Here is a 16,544-nt window from a genome sequence, read left to right on the forward strand (position 1 = left end):
TGTGTGTGTGTGTGTGTGTGTGTGTGTGTGTGTGTGTGTGTGTGTGTGTGTGTGTGTGTGTGTGTGTGTGTGTGTGTGTGTGTGTGTTTTTGGTCCCTGATGTATTCTTTCCACTGTCCACACCCTGCCACTGCAGTCCTGTCTTTTTATCCTCCCCTCTCTCTTCCTCTAGTGAATAATGAATGAGTGGTGAAAGCAGAGAGCTGTTGTCTCTCTCTGGTTCACACACACAACCATGCACACTCACTGTAGGGTCAAACCAACCACATGCGGGTTTAGATTCCGACCATGACGGGAGACACTTTTTAAAAAAAATGTTATTGTTTGTCCTTCTCCATGAAAACCAGTGTTGTGCGTGTATCTGTGTACAAATTGATTAATGTGGCCTGCATGTCCTTGAATATAACCGTTAACATCCTCCTTATATATACACACACGCTTACACACCTTGAGTTTGAGTGTGCGTGTGTGTTTAAAAGGGTGGATACAGTGGGATTAACTGGGATTAAACTGGAACTGCTGAGTCTGAACCAGCTTTCTTCCCTTCATCAAACTGTGTGTGTGTGCTTGCCGGTGTGCCTGATCACTGTTCCTGTTTTTCCTCCTCCAGGCAGAGAAAAAAGTGCATGAGTGTAATTTTGTATGCGTGTGTGTGTGTGTGTGTCTGTATCAGCAACGTTTTAGATTACCCAGTGGGTCGATGCAGGATGGGCCAGGAGCCTATTTTAAGATGTGTGTCTGAATACTTGAAAGATCTGTAGTGCTGCCTGGTTCTCAGGATAGCTTTCTGTTTTTCTTTGTCTCAGCCAAAGCAGCCACTGCCACATAAACAGCTATGCAGGGTTTCTGCTGGTCATATCTGTTGGGGAATTTCTGAATGCAAGCAATACTTTTGCTAATCTGAATCTTTTATTTCAATCGCGCATGTTGTTAATGATTGATAAAAAACAAATCCACTTTTTCAGTCAGGGGGCTTGAACTGTTTTTCAGCTTCTAAAGGGAGGGAGGGGTGTGACAGAAAAAGTTTGAGAGCTAATGCAATAGATATGGTGGTTTGTAGTTGTTAGCATTCAAGAAGTGAGTCCGAGTGGAAAAGCAGGCCGCAATATACTGTTCGGGTCAGTGCCTTAAATTGTTAAGGAATATCAAGGAATTCATCAATAGGCTATCACTGACAAAGTCTATAAATTAAATGTATGCTCTCTATGCAACTTTTTGGGGAATTGTGTCACTGCAGCCACAAATGTCACAAGATTAAACATACATTATCAGTGTGTCCGCGGGGTCTTAAAAAGTCTTAATAGGTAATAAATAAACTTTGCGAAAATAAAGGCCATTAAAAAGTATTAAAAAGTCTTAATTGCCATTTAACAAGGTATTCAGTTTTGAAGATATTTTTTTCAATGTGAAAATCCTGTTTTTCCAAAAGTTTGTTTGTTAAAAGTGTAGATGAACGTATTTATTTATAATGCATAGCCAAAAACACTAGACAGGCAGTGATTAGCAACTGTATGATTCGTTTCTGTAACGTTAGCCGCAGGAATCTACCGAGCGCCTATTTCACTCTTGAATGCTCCAAAAAATAGATCCATGCGATCTGGGAAATGATTTACAAGTACAACCGACCGTAATCTCCCACCCCGCCGGACCCTCAATGCTAATTGTCCAAAACATAGTCGGAGTGGCGATCAGGAGAAACGGGATTAACCCCTCCCCGTTCCTGAAAAACAAGAGCGAGATGCGCTGCCAGCAGCTGAATCGGTAAGACAGAAGACAACAGGGAAAATCCAAGGAGCGTGTGTGTTTGGCTAACATTAGCTGGCTATTTAGCAAAATCGGTGCCTTTTATTGAAACACATTCAACTTTTCATAAAGCCGATGCTCTCGTCAATGTCAGTTTTTGTGAACAGATCAATCACAGCCTGGATGGAGCGGGATTCAAAAAAAAGTTTGATGTGCTGCAACAAAAAAAAACAAAAAACAGTTGGTTCATACAGGCTACTATAGGCAACTGAGAAAGTTGGTGAATGCCTCAATTTCTAGGTGGCATTACAACCTGATGATATATAGGCTATAAATATATTTCTTTCTTTTAAAAGCTCAAAAATGTCCCTTTTAAAGGTGTGTGGCTGATTTAATCGGTTATAGCTCAAAGTGGCGCGGCAGTCTTAAAATATTTTGACAAAGTCTTAAAAAGGTATTGAATTTTACTGCAGCATTCCTGTATATACTCTGATTTTACGACTACATTTACATTTACATTTACTCATTTGGCAGACGCTTTTATCCAGAGCGACTTACATGTGAGGAACAACATACAAGCATCAACAGAGCATCAAATACAGATCTACAACTGACAATACATACTAGTAAGAGCAGAAGTAAATACTAGTAAGAGCTCATAGTACATATCACATCAATGGGGTAAATACCTAGGGAAGGAAGTAGGAGTTAACAAAAAGTGCAATCAAAACAAAAAAGTGCAATCAATACAAGATAATTGTAGGGGATAGAAGAAGAAGAGCACAGGAAGTGCATGTTAGAGGTTAGGAGTTAGAGGTGTTATAAGAGGAAGTGTTCTCGGAAGAGATGAGTTTTCAAGAGCTTCTTGAAGTTAGAGAGGGACGCCCCTGCTCTGATGGCGTGTGGTAGCTCGTTCCACCATCGTGGTGTCACAGATGAGAATAGCCGGGACTGGGATTGCTTTGTGTGAAGGGATGGCAGAGCCAGGTGGCGTTCGTTGGAGGAGCGTAGCGGCCGAGAAGGAACGTAAGTTTGTATTATTTGAGTTTAGGTAGATGGGTGCAGACCCAGTAGTCACTCTGTATGCAAGCATTAGTGAGTTGAATTTGATTCTGGAGCCAGTGGAGGTCACTGAGTAATGGAGTGACATGAGTCCTTTTGGGCTGATCAAAAACCAGACACGCTGCTGCGTTCTGAACCATTTGTAAGGGTTTCACCGAACAAACTGGAAGATCTGCTAGGAGGGCATTGCAATAGTCGATGTGAGAGATAACCATGGCCTGTACCAGAAGCTGGGTGGCGTGCTGAGTGAGTTAGGGCTTGATTTTCCTTGTGTTGTATAGAGCAAAGTGGGAGACTGCAGCAACATGGTCTGAAAAGGACAGCTGGTCATCAATCATGACAACCAAGTTTCTCACCACCTTGGTTGGAGTGATGGTTGCGGAGTCAATTTGTAGTTTGATGTTATGGTGGATAGATTGCTTGGCTGGAATGACCAAGTTCAGTCTTAGAGAGGTTTAGTTGAAGGTGGCAAGCCTTCATCCATGCAGATATGTTCGATAGACAGTCCGTGATCCGCGCGAGACGGTGGGATCGCCTGGCGGAAGGATAGGTAGAGTTGCGTATCGTCTGTGTAGCAGTGGTAAGAGAAGCTGTGCGAGCGAATGATCGGCGATCACCAGTGAGGTGGTGTAAATTGAGAAGAGAAGGGGCCCTAGCACTGAGCCTTGGGGCACCACTGTGGAGAGGCAGTGGGAGGAGGATAATCGTCCTTGCCACAAAACATTGTAGGAACGCCCCGAGAGGTAGGATTCAAACCACAGGAGTGCTTTACTCGAGATGCCCATTGCTGAGAGATAGCAGGATCCTGTGGTTGACTGTGTCAAAGGCAGCTGATAGGTCAAGCAGGATAAGAACCGAGGACTGGGCTGCAGCTTTAGCTGCCCTTAGGGCTTCTTTTACAGACAGAAGAGCCATTTCAGTAGAGTAGACTAGAATGTAAACAGTATCCATGTAGCCTAATCTTAAACTACATAACGGAAACTGACATTTTTTCTCCCCACATTCAAATAGTAGTTTGAGTTACAAATAAGAAGTGACAGCCCAAGAAAACATAATAAAATGCGCTTGGAACACAATAAAAGAAATAAAGATACAATATAGAGATTAGTGCTGTCATGAAAACAGTTTCCTAATGTTAAGAAGCCTGTACACGTGTGTCTTCTTTCACAATACAGGTTGCAAATGTTTTCATAACAGCACTAATCTCTATATTGTTTCTTCATTTCTTTCATTCTGTTACAAGCCTCTACAGGTGTGTCTTCTTTTTTGTGAAAGATTTGCAAAAGTTTCCCAACGTTAAGAAGCCTCTACAGGCGTGTCTTCTTTTACATGACTTGACTGCTAAGTTGAAATGACTAAATATGACTTATTTACTGTAACTATGTAGCTAAAGGAATTAATTACAGAGAAAATATTGTCAATAATGTTTCAACGTGATGAAGTACGTATTAGGAGGCACTCCCAGCAGCCTCATCTGAAGGTGGGGAAGAATGAAATAATTTGATTATAACGCACAAATTCACGCAAGTGAATGTTACCTCCATCTTTTCTTCCATCCCTTCGTTACAGCCTCACAGGAGCATTCTGGGAGGGGCTGCAGATACATACAGCTGACCCCTCTCACTTATGTAGAGCTTTATTAGTTTATTCAGGTTTCCCCAGTAGGGAATAATTAATCTGTACGAAACAATATGTTGAAAATGGAAAGACCCACTTCCGTAGAGAAATAACACACTGTTACAGTAGAACTATCTATAACTGCACACTATGCAGCTGACTCCAGCTGGCTTACAAAATGTGTGTTCTCCCGATGCAGAACTTCCAGGCGCTGCCAAGACAGCCACTTCAGATCACCAAGAAGCGGTACATCCAAGGTGAGGTGACACACACTCATTAACACAGGCACAAAACAACCCTCCCACGCGTCCTAGAGAGTGAGACAGTGATAAATATTGAGTGTGTGTGTGTGTGTGTGTGTGTGTGTGTGTGTGTGTGTGTGTGTGTGTGTGTGTGTGTGTGAGAGAGAGAGAGTTCAGGTTCACCTCTCAGGGCGCACAAAACCTAATGAGCAGAAACTTGTAAAGAGGGTTTACGAGGATAATAATAATCTGCAGCAGCAAAAGGGATGGTCACTAAAAAGTGTCAATATTTGTGTTTGTCTGAAATGTGGCTGATGTACAGTTTGTTTTGCTGCCGTATTATTTGAAGATGATAATAGTTAAAATTGTTCAGTAAACAGCGCATAGTTATAGCATCATTTTTCAGTGACGTTATATAATATTTCACATTTGACCTATTAGCCTTATGTTTGTTTGCAATATTAAAAACATTAAAAGTTCCTTTTTCCCACTACTACCACCTAAACATTTTCAGATGTTAAAGATGGTAATAAAAGAGATGAAGTGAGACATATTGTGTTTTAAAATAGAAACAGGTTCTTTCTGTCTTCCCCTTGTTTATTCTTATGCCTGTAATGTGGACAGAAAAAGATGGTGGACGGTGATTTAACAAAAGCTAATGGGAAGATTCATAGCGAGAACATCCCTTGTACAGCGTGTCCCCTGTTACAGAGCCAGCTGAAACATCTGAGAAAATGAACAGGTGTGCTTAATTGATCATGTATGCAACATATGTTTACTTTCATGAGCAGAATGGTTTCTCCACGACAACTTGGGGAGAACAATATCCATATGGACACAAGCAGCAACTTGGCAATCTGAGATTTGATCATTTCCCCGTCACACCTTCTCTGTTTTCACTGCCCGCCTTCTTTTCATCCCCTCTCCTTTTGGAGGAAGTTTTAATTACCTCGTCTTGCCCTACTTGCAAGCAGTCATCATTTGATGAAAACTGCCACACCGACACTTTGGGGAAACAGCCTGACTCTTCATTTTGTGGGACAGTTGCTTGAGAGCCCCCTCAGCAATTATATTATAACAAAAGTTGAATTTAAGACAGAACTTGGCTGAAATCACACGCTCGGCCATGACCACACACTCAGTTTCCTTTATTATTAGTGAGCTGTTCAGAGTCAGGCCCTCTCTGAGCAAGGTGTCAACACTGCTCTAAATTAAATTTGAAATCGTACTAATATAAAACTAATATCTAAAAGACATTATTTCTTAATGTTTGTATTGATTTACACTGACACATTGCCTGTTTCACCTACATTCTGTGTTGAAGGAAGATTTAATTGCCTAACAGAAGCATTTATCTTCAGTATAATAATTTTGACTGATAAATTACATTTTCATTTCTCCGTGCACCAAACTGTTGGTCCATCCGACTGTGACTGTCATTGCTCTGGCACCGCTTGACAAATTATCAGCTTCTTAATTAAAAAAAGCTTGGTCATGGTTTTGTAAAGTTGTCGCTTATCTGGACGGCTTCAGTTCAAAAATGTCTGCTCCAGGGGGGGGCTACCAGATTAGCTGGCTGTCAGTGTGTCCCGAACACACGACCAAAACAAAATTCCTCCATTTGCAGATGAATAAAACATCAAAACAAGTCTATCCATGTGTTTGCATGGCCAGGCCACATTGCCTGTGCCGTCAGTCACAGCTGGCGGTGCCACACTATGCTTTATAGCTCTATTTCTGTTCTTTGCTGTCGGTGTTTCTATCTTTCTTTATCACGCTTTCACTGTTTGAGTCATTCAGAGGTGCTAATATCAGCACCTCTGCTCCACATACTCTCAGATTTCCAAAGCTGTTTGTCATCAGATCCTCTTCTCTCTGTCCCTGCTATATCCCGCACATCATCCCTCCTTTCCCTCCTTCTCTCTGTCTCTGTCATCCCCATCCCTATCAGTTATTGCTCTGTGTCTTAAGGAGCGAAGTGAGGCCCTAATCGCAATTGATTACATTACCCCAGTTTGTATGTGTGTCATAGTTTCATTGTCAGCATGTTATGTGTGTGTGCATGTGCTGCTGTAGCAGTATTTTCATTATGCCGACATGGAGTGTGATGGATCCCATCATTTCTCCTGCACTGAGGTCAGCACTTCAGTCCAGCTCCTTATAGCAGAGAGTGCAGTGATGGACTGATCCTGATAGGATTCTGATTTGCCTCTAAATGGGGCGTTGTGGCTTCATAACTTAACTCCTCATTAAGTCAAATGTCAGTGTTAGCGCACGTACACAAACAGGATATTGCAACTAAATGACTGTTATGCTGTATTTCTGGTAAAGAACTTTGTTTAGAAATGTGCTGTGAAAGACGTCCATACTTGACATTGTGCTTTTTTATTTATGGAAGGTCAATCTAAATTAAATTTTGTCTTGGTACACTTATGTGCCATGTGTTACAATACATGTATGTAATGTTTTAGATATGTATAACTTTTAACCCAAAGACAGTGTTTTGTTATATTTTTATTTAACTTTTGTGTAATCTGTGTTGACTTTAATTTAATTGCACAATCATGATAAGAATATATGTTTATATCATATAAAATGCCATCAATAGTACTTTTTTGTCTTATTCAAAACCGGCTTGGAAAATAGGCTTTGGTTTTCTTTAACCAAACAAAAGATTCATAAACTGAGCTTGCAAACAGGTTACTTGAGGCTATTGTAGCACAGTTTGTACATTTAAAGTAGCACACACTTTGCAGCGAGGGATGATTTGCTGAGGCGTTCCTCAGGGCTCTGTGTTTGTTCCTCACAGGAAAGGAGGAGGTGGTGACTGTTCATCCTCGGGCAATGTTCATCCCTCAGGAGGGCTGGACTTTTCTTGCTGCAGGTAGGACAATTATTCATGTCAAATCAGAATGTTTTCTGTGTTTCATAAAGCACTGTTTTTGTTGTTCCTGTCACCCCATCAAATGCAAATTAATGAGGTGTGTTTTCCTTTTCCAGAAATGTTTTCTTAGTTTTAGGAGATATTTGATTTATGTATTTTTGCAGATCTGTCTTTTAGAGAAGGTCTAATGTGTATTTTAGAAGTCGGCTGTTTAGATGTTTTTACTGAGCATCTTTTCATATATTGTTTGACTAAATGTTTTTAGTGTTTAAACAGAGGTGAAGGTCACACTCACAGACTTTAACCACTGCACATGTTTTGACACAGTTTTATTCTTGATTCAGCAGCAATTAGCTGCTCAGGCATGTCATTCACTGTTGACCCAGCCGCTAACTAAACCTAAGGGAGCAGAAAAGTTCCTGAACTGTAGTTTCAGCATCAGCATCGTTTCTGCTTTTATAGTTCAGCCTTGTGGAAAAAGTGTGTGAGCATCTGTTTTGACAGCAGTCCGTATTAAAATTGGATTTGTTAGTTCGTCACACCAATCTCTCAAGTCTCTGAGATTTCTTGCACTTTCACATCAGCATAAATGTTTTCCCTCAGCTAGATTGTAAGTTTGTAACTTAAAAGAAAAAACCTCTAACGCTGACACAACCTTAGCTGGCATCCTAAGGTCACTTTAGGGTGTCACCGCTGGTCCACACTGTGCAGACAGAGGGGAGAGCTGGGACACTGTCAGCCTGGGAGAGCTTTTGTGGGGAACGCCGGGTGTCTGCTGGCCCTGACAGTGTGTCGCGCACTTACATAAGCAGACAGATAAACCAGGGTTAGCAGGAGGCAGCCCCCCCCCCCCCCCCCCCACACACACACACACACACCACACACACACACACACACACACACACACACACACACACACCATGGCACGGATTCACAAACACATTCAGCCAAACACATGCCCACACTCACACACAGGCAAGGTTGCCATGGAAACATCCCCTCCTAGGCAGCCCTCGCCCAGTCAGTCCCTTCATGTCCTCCGATGTCCTTCCCAAACTGGAACAACTACTGTGTGTGTGTGTGTGTGTGTGTTTGAACTACTACCGCTCTGTCCCTAAAAAGAGTTCAGTGAAGAGGCACGTCAAACGGTATTTGCTGTCCTGTCTCTGAAAGCATTGTGTGTGTGTGTGTTTGTGCAGATTTTGTCTTGAGTGTGTGTTGTGTTAATTCATCGAGCCCACACTGAGAAGAATCAAAATCATGGATTAGTAAAAAAGTGCATGGCTATCACGGCTGTTTTACCAGAGATATAACAAACCACTGTTCCTCCCTGTCCTGAAGCAACCTGCGTGGGCCTGATGTGTGTGTGTGTGTGCGTGTTTGTTTATATTTGCAATTGTCAACTTTCTACTGGGAGCTGTCTGCTGGTGTGTGGGGGCTGGAGCTGAGAGAGGAAAAAGGAAGACTAGCCAAAATGAGAACAAAGACCTAATTCCCTCATCAACCCTGTTAGTTTTAGTTTCGTTTTTCAGCCCATAATAGAAAAGGATAAGTTTGGGAAAACACATAACAGTTGTTGTGTGCAGCATTAATAAGGAGCAACATATGTTATCTCATTGGCGTGGTTTGAAAAGTAGCAAGGTTTTTGTTGGAAAATAATGTTTCTGCTGTAACTCAAAATGTTAACAACAGCTGCATAATGTGCTTTTTTATCATGAAGAAAGCAGTGATTTCAGAGAGTTAGGCAGTTAGGTTTATTTATTGTTATATTATACATTATTTATTTTGAACTGATGCAAAAAATTTTTTAAAAAGGTAATAAAGTCATGGTGCAGCAACATGCATCAGCCTGCTGTTCTTCGTCAGAACAAGAACCCGTGTACCACAAAATACTGGTACACAGGTGCATGTGGGATTACTGGATGGGTATGTTTGATTTATAGACTAGACTTCATCTACCACTAGTAATAACAGTTTTCAAGGTCAGGTGTATGTTATCACAAAACTTAAAAATCATGTTTCTTAAAGCAGAACGATGTATCAAATTACTTTGATGATGGTGAAGATGATGTGGCAATGTCTAGGGGCGAACCTACAGACAATTATCACTTGACTCAACAGCTCCCCTCGGATTTGCCAAGCTTTATAGTGAGTTTCAGCTCACTGTTTAACTGTCCTGCCACAAATTTACTGTTTTGGTTTACTCGCACTGCTCTCATAGCAACGTTTCCGGGCGCTGCAGGCAGCTGTTACCAGAGGGAAGTCTTTCAAAACCCGCTGTACACTACCTTCTCAGCACCAAACGGCAGACAAACACAGTTGGTGACTAGCTGGTGAACATAGTGGAGCATTTAGCAGCCAGATGTTTCCCTCAGGAGAGGGTAGTGAACAAAAACAGAGCTCAAAGAGCAACTGTTCAAGTGTAAAAAGTTAGCTATGTCAGCTTAAACAATGGTCCCTGACAGCTATTTCCAGGAAAAACGGCTAAAATAACATACCCAAACTAAATTATCTCCTTAACCATTAGTCCTAGATGCATAATTCGGGTCTCCTTTGGTCAGAAGGAAAGGAATATAAATCCATTGTACATTAAAAATATTTATTTTACCATTACAGACTACATGGAGATGCAGTACAGAAAAAATATGATATTTTCATCCTCGCCTGGTAAAAAAAAGCTATATTTTAATGCAATAAACCATCAAAACCATCATAAGGTACATTATAATGCAACTGAATATCTTCTAATACACCTAGAATACACCTGTAACTGTAAATTTGATGAAAAGAAACTGATATACAACAGTTATTACACAATCTTTCAAAAATATACCAGGCTTATTTCCATGTTTTGGCCATATTTACTGTTTATATGTTCACTTTTATTGGGAGTTATCTTCAAAACATAATTTCTCTCCATACATTTCCAAATAACATAAAATTTAAATATGGATAAAAACAGTCAATATATATGACCAAAAGCACTCCCATGCTTTACAGGCAACAGCTTGAGAACAGAACGTCCTACAGGGCCGCAAGTTTGTATTGACGAGACGAATCGATTGATATCCTGCATGTCTGTGTATCTCCTATGGGTCGCCAGCAGAGGCCGATAAAGACCGCCTCCGCCAAAGCTAACTGTTCTTCTATACTTCAATCTGACGACAGAAACGAAATTTACCGGCGAAGCTGACCTCACCAAGATGGCGGCCCACCAGACGGTCCCTGTTGACACAAAGGACCGCTGTTTTTGGACGGGAAACAGCTAGTACAGCAAACACTGATTACGTCCCCTGTATCGGGTCAGTCCGTTAACAGTGATATGTCAATGTTGTGTTCACTGCCCTCAAGTATCTAAAAAAGTCATTGCAGGTTTAGTAAAAGGTGGAAAAATGTATAAATTATTTACAAAACAGGGTCTGATCAGTTCATTCATCAAAGTAGTTCCTTCACGTGAGCTTTCACGGCTGTTTTTCTGGAATAAATCCTGCATTCAGCTGGGATTTTCCTCCTGGATTTTAGTTGTGAAGTACCAAGTACATACGGTATACATTTCTCCCATTAGACTTTTAACTTTCACAATCCAGTCGAGCCTGTGTCCCCAGATGACCTTGGTCTGTATACTGGTCGATGCATTCTTCCTGGAAGCCTCTCTAGGCCCACCACAACCCACGGGACATTTCATAATCTCTCTGTGCAGGTTTTAGTTGAGCTCAAGCGCTTTTATGCACAGTCTTCATCCTGCAGACTGTACTGCAAAATATCACTGAGGTCTGTTCAGGGTGCTGAGGGTGCTGGCATTAAAAATGGCTGAAGCATGGCTTAGTCCCCTCAATATCTTAGTATGCAGTCCAAGGAACTACAGGAGATAGTACCGCCTTATTTATTGTTTTCAATGTCTGTAATCTCAAGTAATACATGACCTTTTTCTCTGGATTCATGCTGTCTAGAAAATTGAAAGGAACATGACATTTGGAGTAGGAAAGTCATTTTCTGTTCTTCCAGAGTGCCTTATGCGGGCTGCAACTAATGAGCGTTTTCATTACAAGTACATTATTGTTTTTTTAATTACGTTATTGCTCATTTTGTTTAGAAAAAATAATGACAAACACCAATTATAAGTTACCAGAGCCCAATATTGCTCATGTCATTTGTAATCAGCAGTCAAAGTGTTACAAGGGATACCGATATTCAAATTACAATTATTGAAATTGCCATTGATGAACTTTCTCTCAAGTTACCCTTCGCTAAGCCACGCCCGAATACGCTGCTGGCCAATCACAGCGCAGTATAGGACTCGCTCTAACTGAGGTCCGACACTTTCATGGCTGCGCTCCATTGACTCTAATGCAAGAGGAGTCGTTTTCTAGCTCTCTTTTTCTGTATTTTTCCAAGATATGGTCAAACGCCGTTTTTGGGGCACTTGTAAAAGTAACAGTTGCTACCCAGAGAGGTTGAAAGGAGAAGTATGATATGTTCCCTTTCCAAAACCTAAAACAAATCCAGAAAAATGTAGACAGTGGATTGTTTCTAATGTAATGTTAGTTAGGTAACGCTAGCTAACTTACTACTCTATGAAATGTTATAAAGCCCTACTGTTCTGCTTTTTAATGATATATGTAGTGTAATATTGAACAGAGAGCTACCCAGCTGTACAGGAACAGTGTTGATTGTTAATATCATTGTTCTCTTTCCTCAGGTAATGGTATACTTACTCTGTGATCGGTAGGTTATATCTTCTATTCTTTATTTTTTTAACGTCAGTTTGACAGCCTAAATAAAATCCAAATGCACAATGCAACTGCAAAACTGTCTGCTCCTTTCTGAGATCACTTTTTCCAAAAATTAGACAATAATTCTCCAGGGAGAGAAGTTAAAGACTGTGGCAGCGCCATGATAAAAGTCCGACAGGTCCGACAGTTTGTCGGACTTAGCAACAGTAACTAAGTCGGACTTGGCTTAGCGAAGGGTCAAATGTCAAACTGCTTTAGCACTTTCATTACAATATACTGTATGTTTAACTGATAAAGTAGCAGATGTTTAATAATAATAATAATTCTAATTAATCTGACCTCGTCTGACATCTAAATCTACATATTCTTAGCTGTATAGTTTCATCTTAAGGTCATCAAGGGCAGTGATCAAGTTTTAAGGGTTTATCTATAGAGAAAGGTTCCTGTAGGTCAGACATATTCCTCTAGAAGGATTTTTGATTGTGGCATTTTGGAGAATACACACACACATGTACTGGCTCAAGATCACACGTTCACATGTGTAGTCTCATATAACTACTTTTTGTTTCATACACACACATTGTCTTTTTATATCAACCCGTTTCCTTCCTCTAACTTTCTATTTCTGTCACACACATAAACATGAAGGAAGACATTTTTACACGTTGTTTCTCTCACACACAAATCCTGCTCAGCAATATGTTTCTGAAGCTGCCGGCCATGCTTGGAGGAAATGTGATCTGACTCATAAAACATTGATGGGAAGATATCTTTAGAAACTCCCCCTCCTCACCTCATCACAACCAAAAGAAAGAAGTCTCTTTTCCTCCATTGCTCACCTCACTGCCACCCCTCTACCCTGCTTTCCTTTTCTTTCTCCAACCCACTCAGAGATGCTCACATGTCTCTGAGCAAGAGTCCAAGTCAAGCCTCAAGTCTCTAAACAAGAGTCCAAGTCAAGTCTCAAGTCTCTGAGCAAGAGTCAAAGTCAGGTCTCTAGTCTCTGAGCAAGAGTCCAAGTCAGGTCTCTAGTCTCTGAGCAAGAGTCAAAGTCAAGTCTCAAGTCTCTGAGCAAGAGTCCAAGTCAAGTCTCAAGTCTCTGAGCAAGAGTCAAAGTCAAGTCTCAAGTCTCTGAGCAAGAGTCCAAGTCAGGTCTCAAGTCTCTGAGCAAGAGTCAAAGTCAGGTCTCTAGTCTCTGAGCAAGAGTCCAAGTCAGGTCTCAAGTCTCTGAGCAAGAGTAAAGTCAGGTCTCTAGTCTCTGAGCAAGAGTCCAAGTCAGGTCTCTAGTCTCTGTGCAAGAGTCAAAGTCAAGTCTCAAGTCTCTGAGCAAGAGTCCAAGTCAAGTCTCAAGTCTCTGAGCAAGAGTCAAAGTCAGGTCTCTAGTCTCTGAGCAAGAGTCCAAGTCAAGTCTCAAGTCTCTGAGCAAGAGTCAAAGTCAGGTCTCAAGTCTCTGAGCAAGAGTCAAAGTCAAGTCTCAAGTCTCTGAGCAAGAGTCAAAGTCAGGTCTCAAGTCTCTGAGCAAGAGTCCAAGTCAAGTCTCAAGTCTCTGAGCAAGAGTCCAAGTCAAGTCTCAAGTCTCTGAGCAAGAGTCCAAGTCAGGTCTCTAGTCTCTGAGCAAGAGTCAAAGTCAGGTCTCTAGTCTCTGAGCAAGAGTCCAAGTCAAGTCTCAAGTCTCTGAGCAAGAGTCAAAGTCAGGTCTCAAGTCTCTGAGCAAGAGTCAAAGTCAAGTCTCTGAGCAAGAGTCCAAGTCAAGTCTCAAGTCTCTGAGCAAGAGTCCAAGTCAAGTCTCAAGTCTCTGAGCAAGAGTCAAAGTCAGGTCTCAAGTCTCTGAGCAAGAGTCAAAGTCAAGTCTCACGTCTCTGAGCAAGAGTCAAAGTCAAGTCTCAAGTCTCTGAGCAAGAGTCCAAGTCAGGTCTCTAGTCTCTGAGCAAGAGTCAAAGTCAGGTCTCTAGTCTCTGAGCAAGAGTCCAAGTCAAGTCTCAAGTCTCTGAGCAAGAGTCCAATTTAAGTCTCAAGTTACTTGTGATAATGAATGTTGGATCACCTGCTGCGTTCAATCCAGGCCAATCAACCTGTAACCTGTGTGCATCCACTGTTTATAATTAATGTGATGGCAGTGGGACGTAAATGACTACGTTAATCGACCACCACGAGTTTGTCAAGTAAACTAACGCTCATTCATCTTTTCATCCTCCTGTAGCAAGCTAACGTTAGATGGCCAATACTGAGCTAAACATGTTTAGGGGAGGGGGGGGGGGCTGGTGCAGTCGATATTGACTACCAGCTATATACAGCATTACATTAACTTAGCTCTTCTTATTAGCTAGGCTCCTTACATGCTTGCTAATAACTTTTTTTAAGATTGGTCTCCGACTCCGATTGACAGCGTTATGTTGGACAGATTTGTGCAGCTGTCTTCATGAAGGAGAGGGAGAGAGAGACAGAGGGACGAGCGAGAGGATGTGCGACGCTCTGCAATCAAATACGATTTTAAATAAAAAATAAATAAAAAATCAATATGTGGAGGTCAGCGTTGATATTGTGGCGGGCCGCCACAAATAAATGAACGTATGGGTAGATGGTGTTCATGTTCAGCTTCATTGTGAACTGAAAAGTCGAGGAATTTTTTTTCAGTAGGGCTCAACGATAACGAGTAAATTGTCAGATTTATCTCAATTATTATAAATGTAACAATAACTATTTTGAATGCGTTGGTGTATTATATTTCCCTCTCACAAACTCATGCACCCATCCTTCGTAACTTTTTCTCCTTCCACATCAGCAGAAACCCATTACAGCCTGTTGCTTCATCCAGAAAATCTCTAATATTTCTCCGCTCCCATTTTGAGTCTTTTTTCCGTGCTTTTGGTTGGGTTTAATTTGATTTTGAAGCAGCTGAGCAGAGGAGTCTGGGTGAAATGGCAGTAATGGAATGCACTGCAGTTGCTTTTTGGGGTGTGGATGTAAGTGTGTGTCTGTTTTTCAATGTGTGATTGTGTGTCTGTGTGTGTGTCTGTGTTTTAATGTGTGTGTGTACTTCGTGTTGAGGTGTTTCAGTTTAGATCTGCCAAACTGACAGGAGAACTGTCGACCTGTCAGCGCAGGACATGTCGTTTTTTGTGTGTGTTTGTCTGTTAGTGTGTCACATGTATTGCACCCAGTTACCTCTCTGCTTATGTAAGTGCTTGGGGCAAATGTCTGAGACAATTTGGCATCTGATGCCTTTTTAAACCAGGTGTTTTTGTGTCTGTCCTGCAACTTTAAGCCTCGTACAGACTACACGACTTTCAGCGTTGGCTGATGGCTGTGCTGTTCACACTACACAACTTGCCGTCTTGTGACGGGAGTCTTGAAGTCACTGTGGCGTTCGCACTACGTGACTTATCGGTGACGGGGGTCACACACTACGCAATCTGACAAGGACTCACCGGACGCTGGTCTCCAAACCGCGTTTTGTCAAGAAAACACACGTGAAATGTGAAAAATGATGCGAACCTATACATGAAACAGCTGTTTGATATTATAAAGATAGCAGACAAAAAATCTGGGTGAAAGAATGGATTAGCACACGCAGGTAGCAGGGATTGTCTGAGCTACAGAGAGAGCTGCAGGTGAGTAAAAAGTGTTTTGCAGAGAAAAAGTAGCTGCCTGCTCTCATTGGCTGGATGTGGATGTTGAGTCGGCCGAATTTTCCAGATATTTGGCATGCTAGATATCTGGCAGATGTCGGTGATGTGTTAGAAATGTGTCGGGGAGCCGCTTTGATGCGTCGTTTTGTAGTTCACACATAACAACTTGGCGACCGCCAATCGACGGCTGATTTACCCCTGATCACAGCCTCAGACGGTCGCTGAGTGTAAACTAGGCTTTAGAGTCTGTCCTTTCATTAATGAAAAGTTTTCTATTCTATTCTATTCTAGTCTAAAAACACCTGCACACTTTCTCCATGCCACAAAGGTTTATTACTGACAACGCTTCTTACTTGGATCTTTGTCAGGTCACAATCACCATTTTTCATTGACACCGTTTCTGATAGCCTTGCCCCTATACGTAAAGTGCATATAATTATTTACCTTAAACTCTGCCCAGCAACTACCCATCCATGTCCTATGTCCAAATTAACCTCTGCTGTTTTCAGATGAGTATGTTTTAGTGACTTGTGGTGAGGGTTGTGGATTGCAGCCAGTGGCTTACGGTGCATTCACGTACCCCTCGATTGGTCCCATTTCCCGAGTTGTGAAGTCGTTCTTCCAACTTCAGTGT

The 16,544-nt window shown here is 41.6% G+C and overlaps 1 protein-coding gene across 4 annotated transcripts in view; it reads left to right on the top strand.

The window, feature by feature from the left end:
• The window catches only part of poln (polymerase (DNA directed) nu), a 73,220-nt gene that overhangs the window by 32,632 nt on the left and 24,044 nt on the right, over nucleotides 1–16,544 (top strand). For all 4 annotated transcript variants that reach the window (XM_038731127.1, XM_038731124.1, XM_038731125.1 and 1 more), the window contains 2 exons: nucleotides 4,622–4,679; nucleotides 7,474–7,548. In XM_038731127.1, the coding sequence (XP_038587055.1) occupies nucleotides 4,622–4,679; nucleotides 7,474–7,548 (133 nt within the window). The remainder of the gene's footprint in view (nucleotides 1–4,621; nucleotides 4,680–7,473; nucleotides 7,549–16,544) is intronic.

This window comes from Micropterus salmoides, unplaced genomic scaffold (genome assembly GCF_014851395.1).
Source record: "Micropterus salmoides isolate LMB-PRFRI ecotype aquatic unplaced genomic scaffold, ASM1485139v1 Ms_hic_scaffold_2, whole genome shotgun sequence".
NCBI lineage: Eukaryota > Metazoa > Chordata > Actinopteri > Centrarchiformes > Centrarchidae > Micropterus > Micropterus salmoides.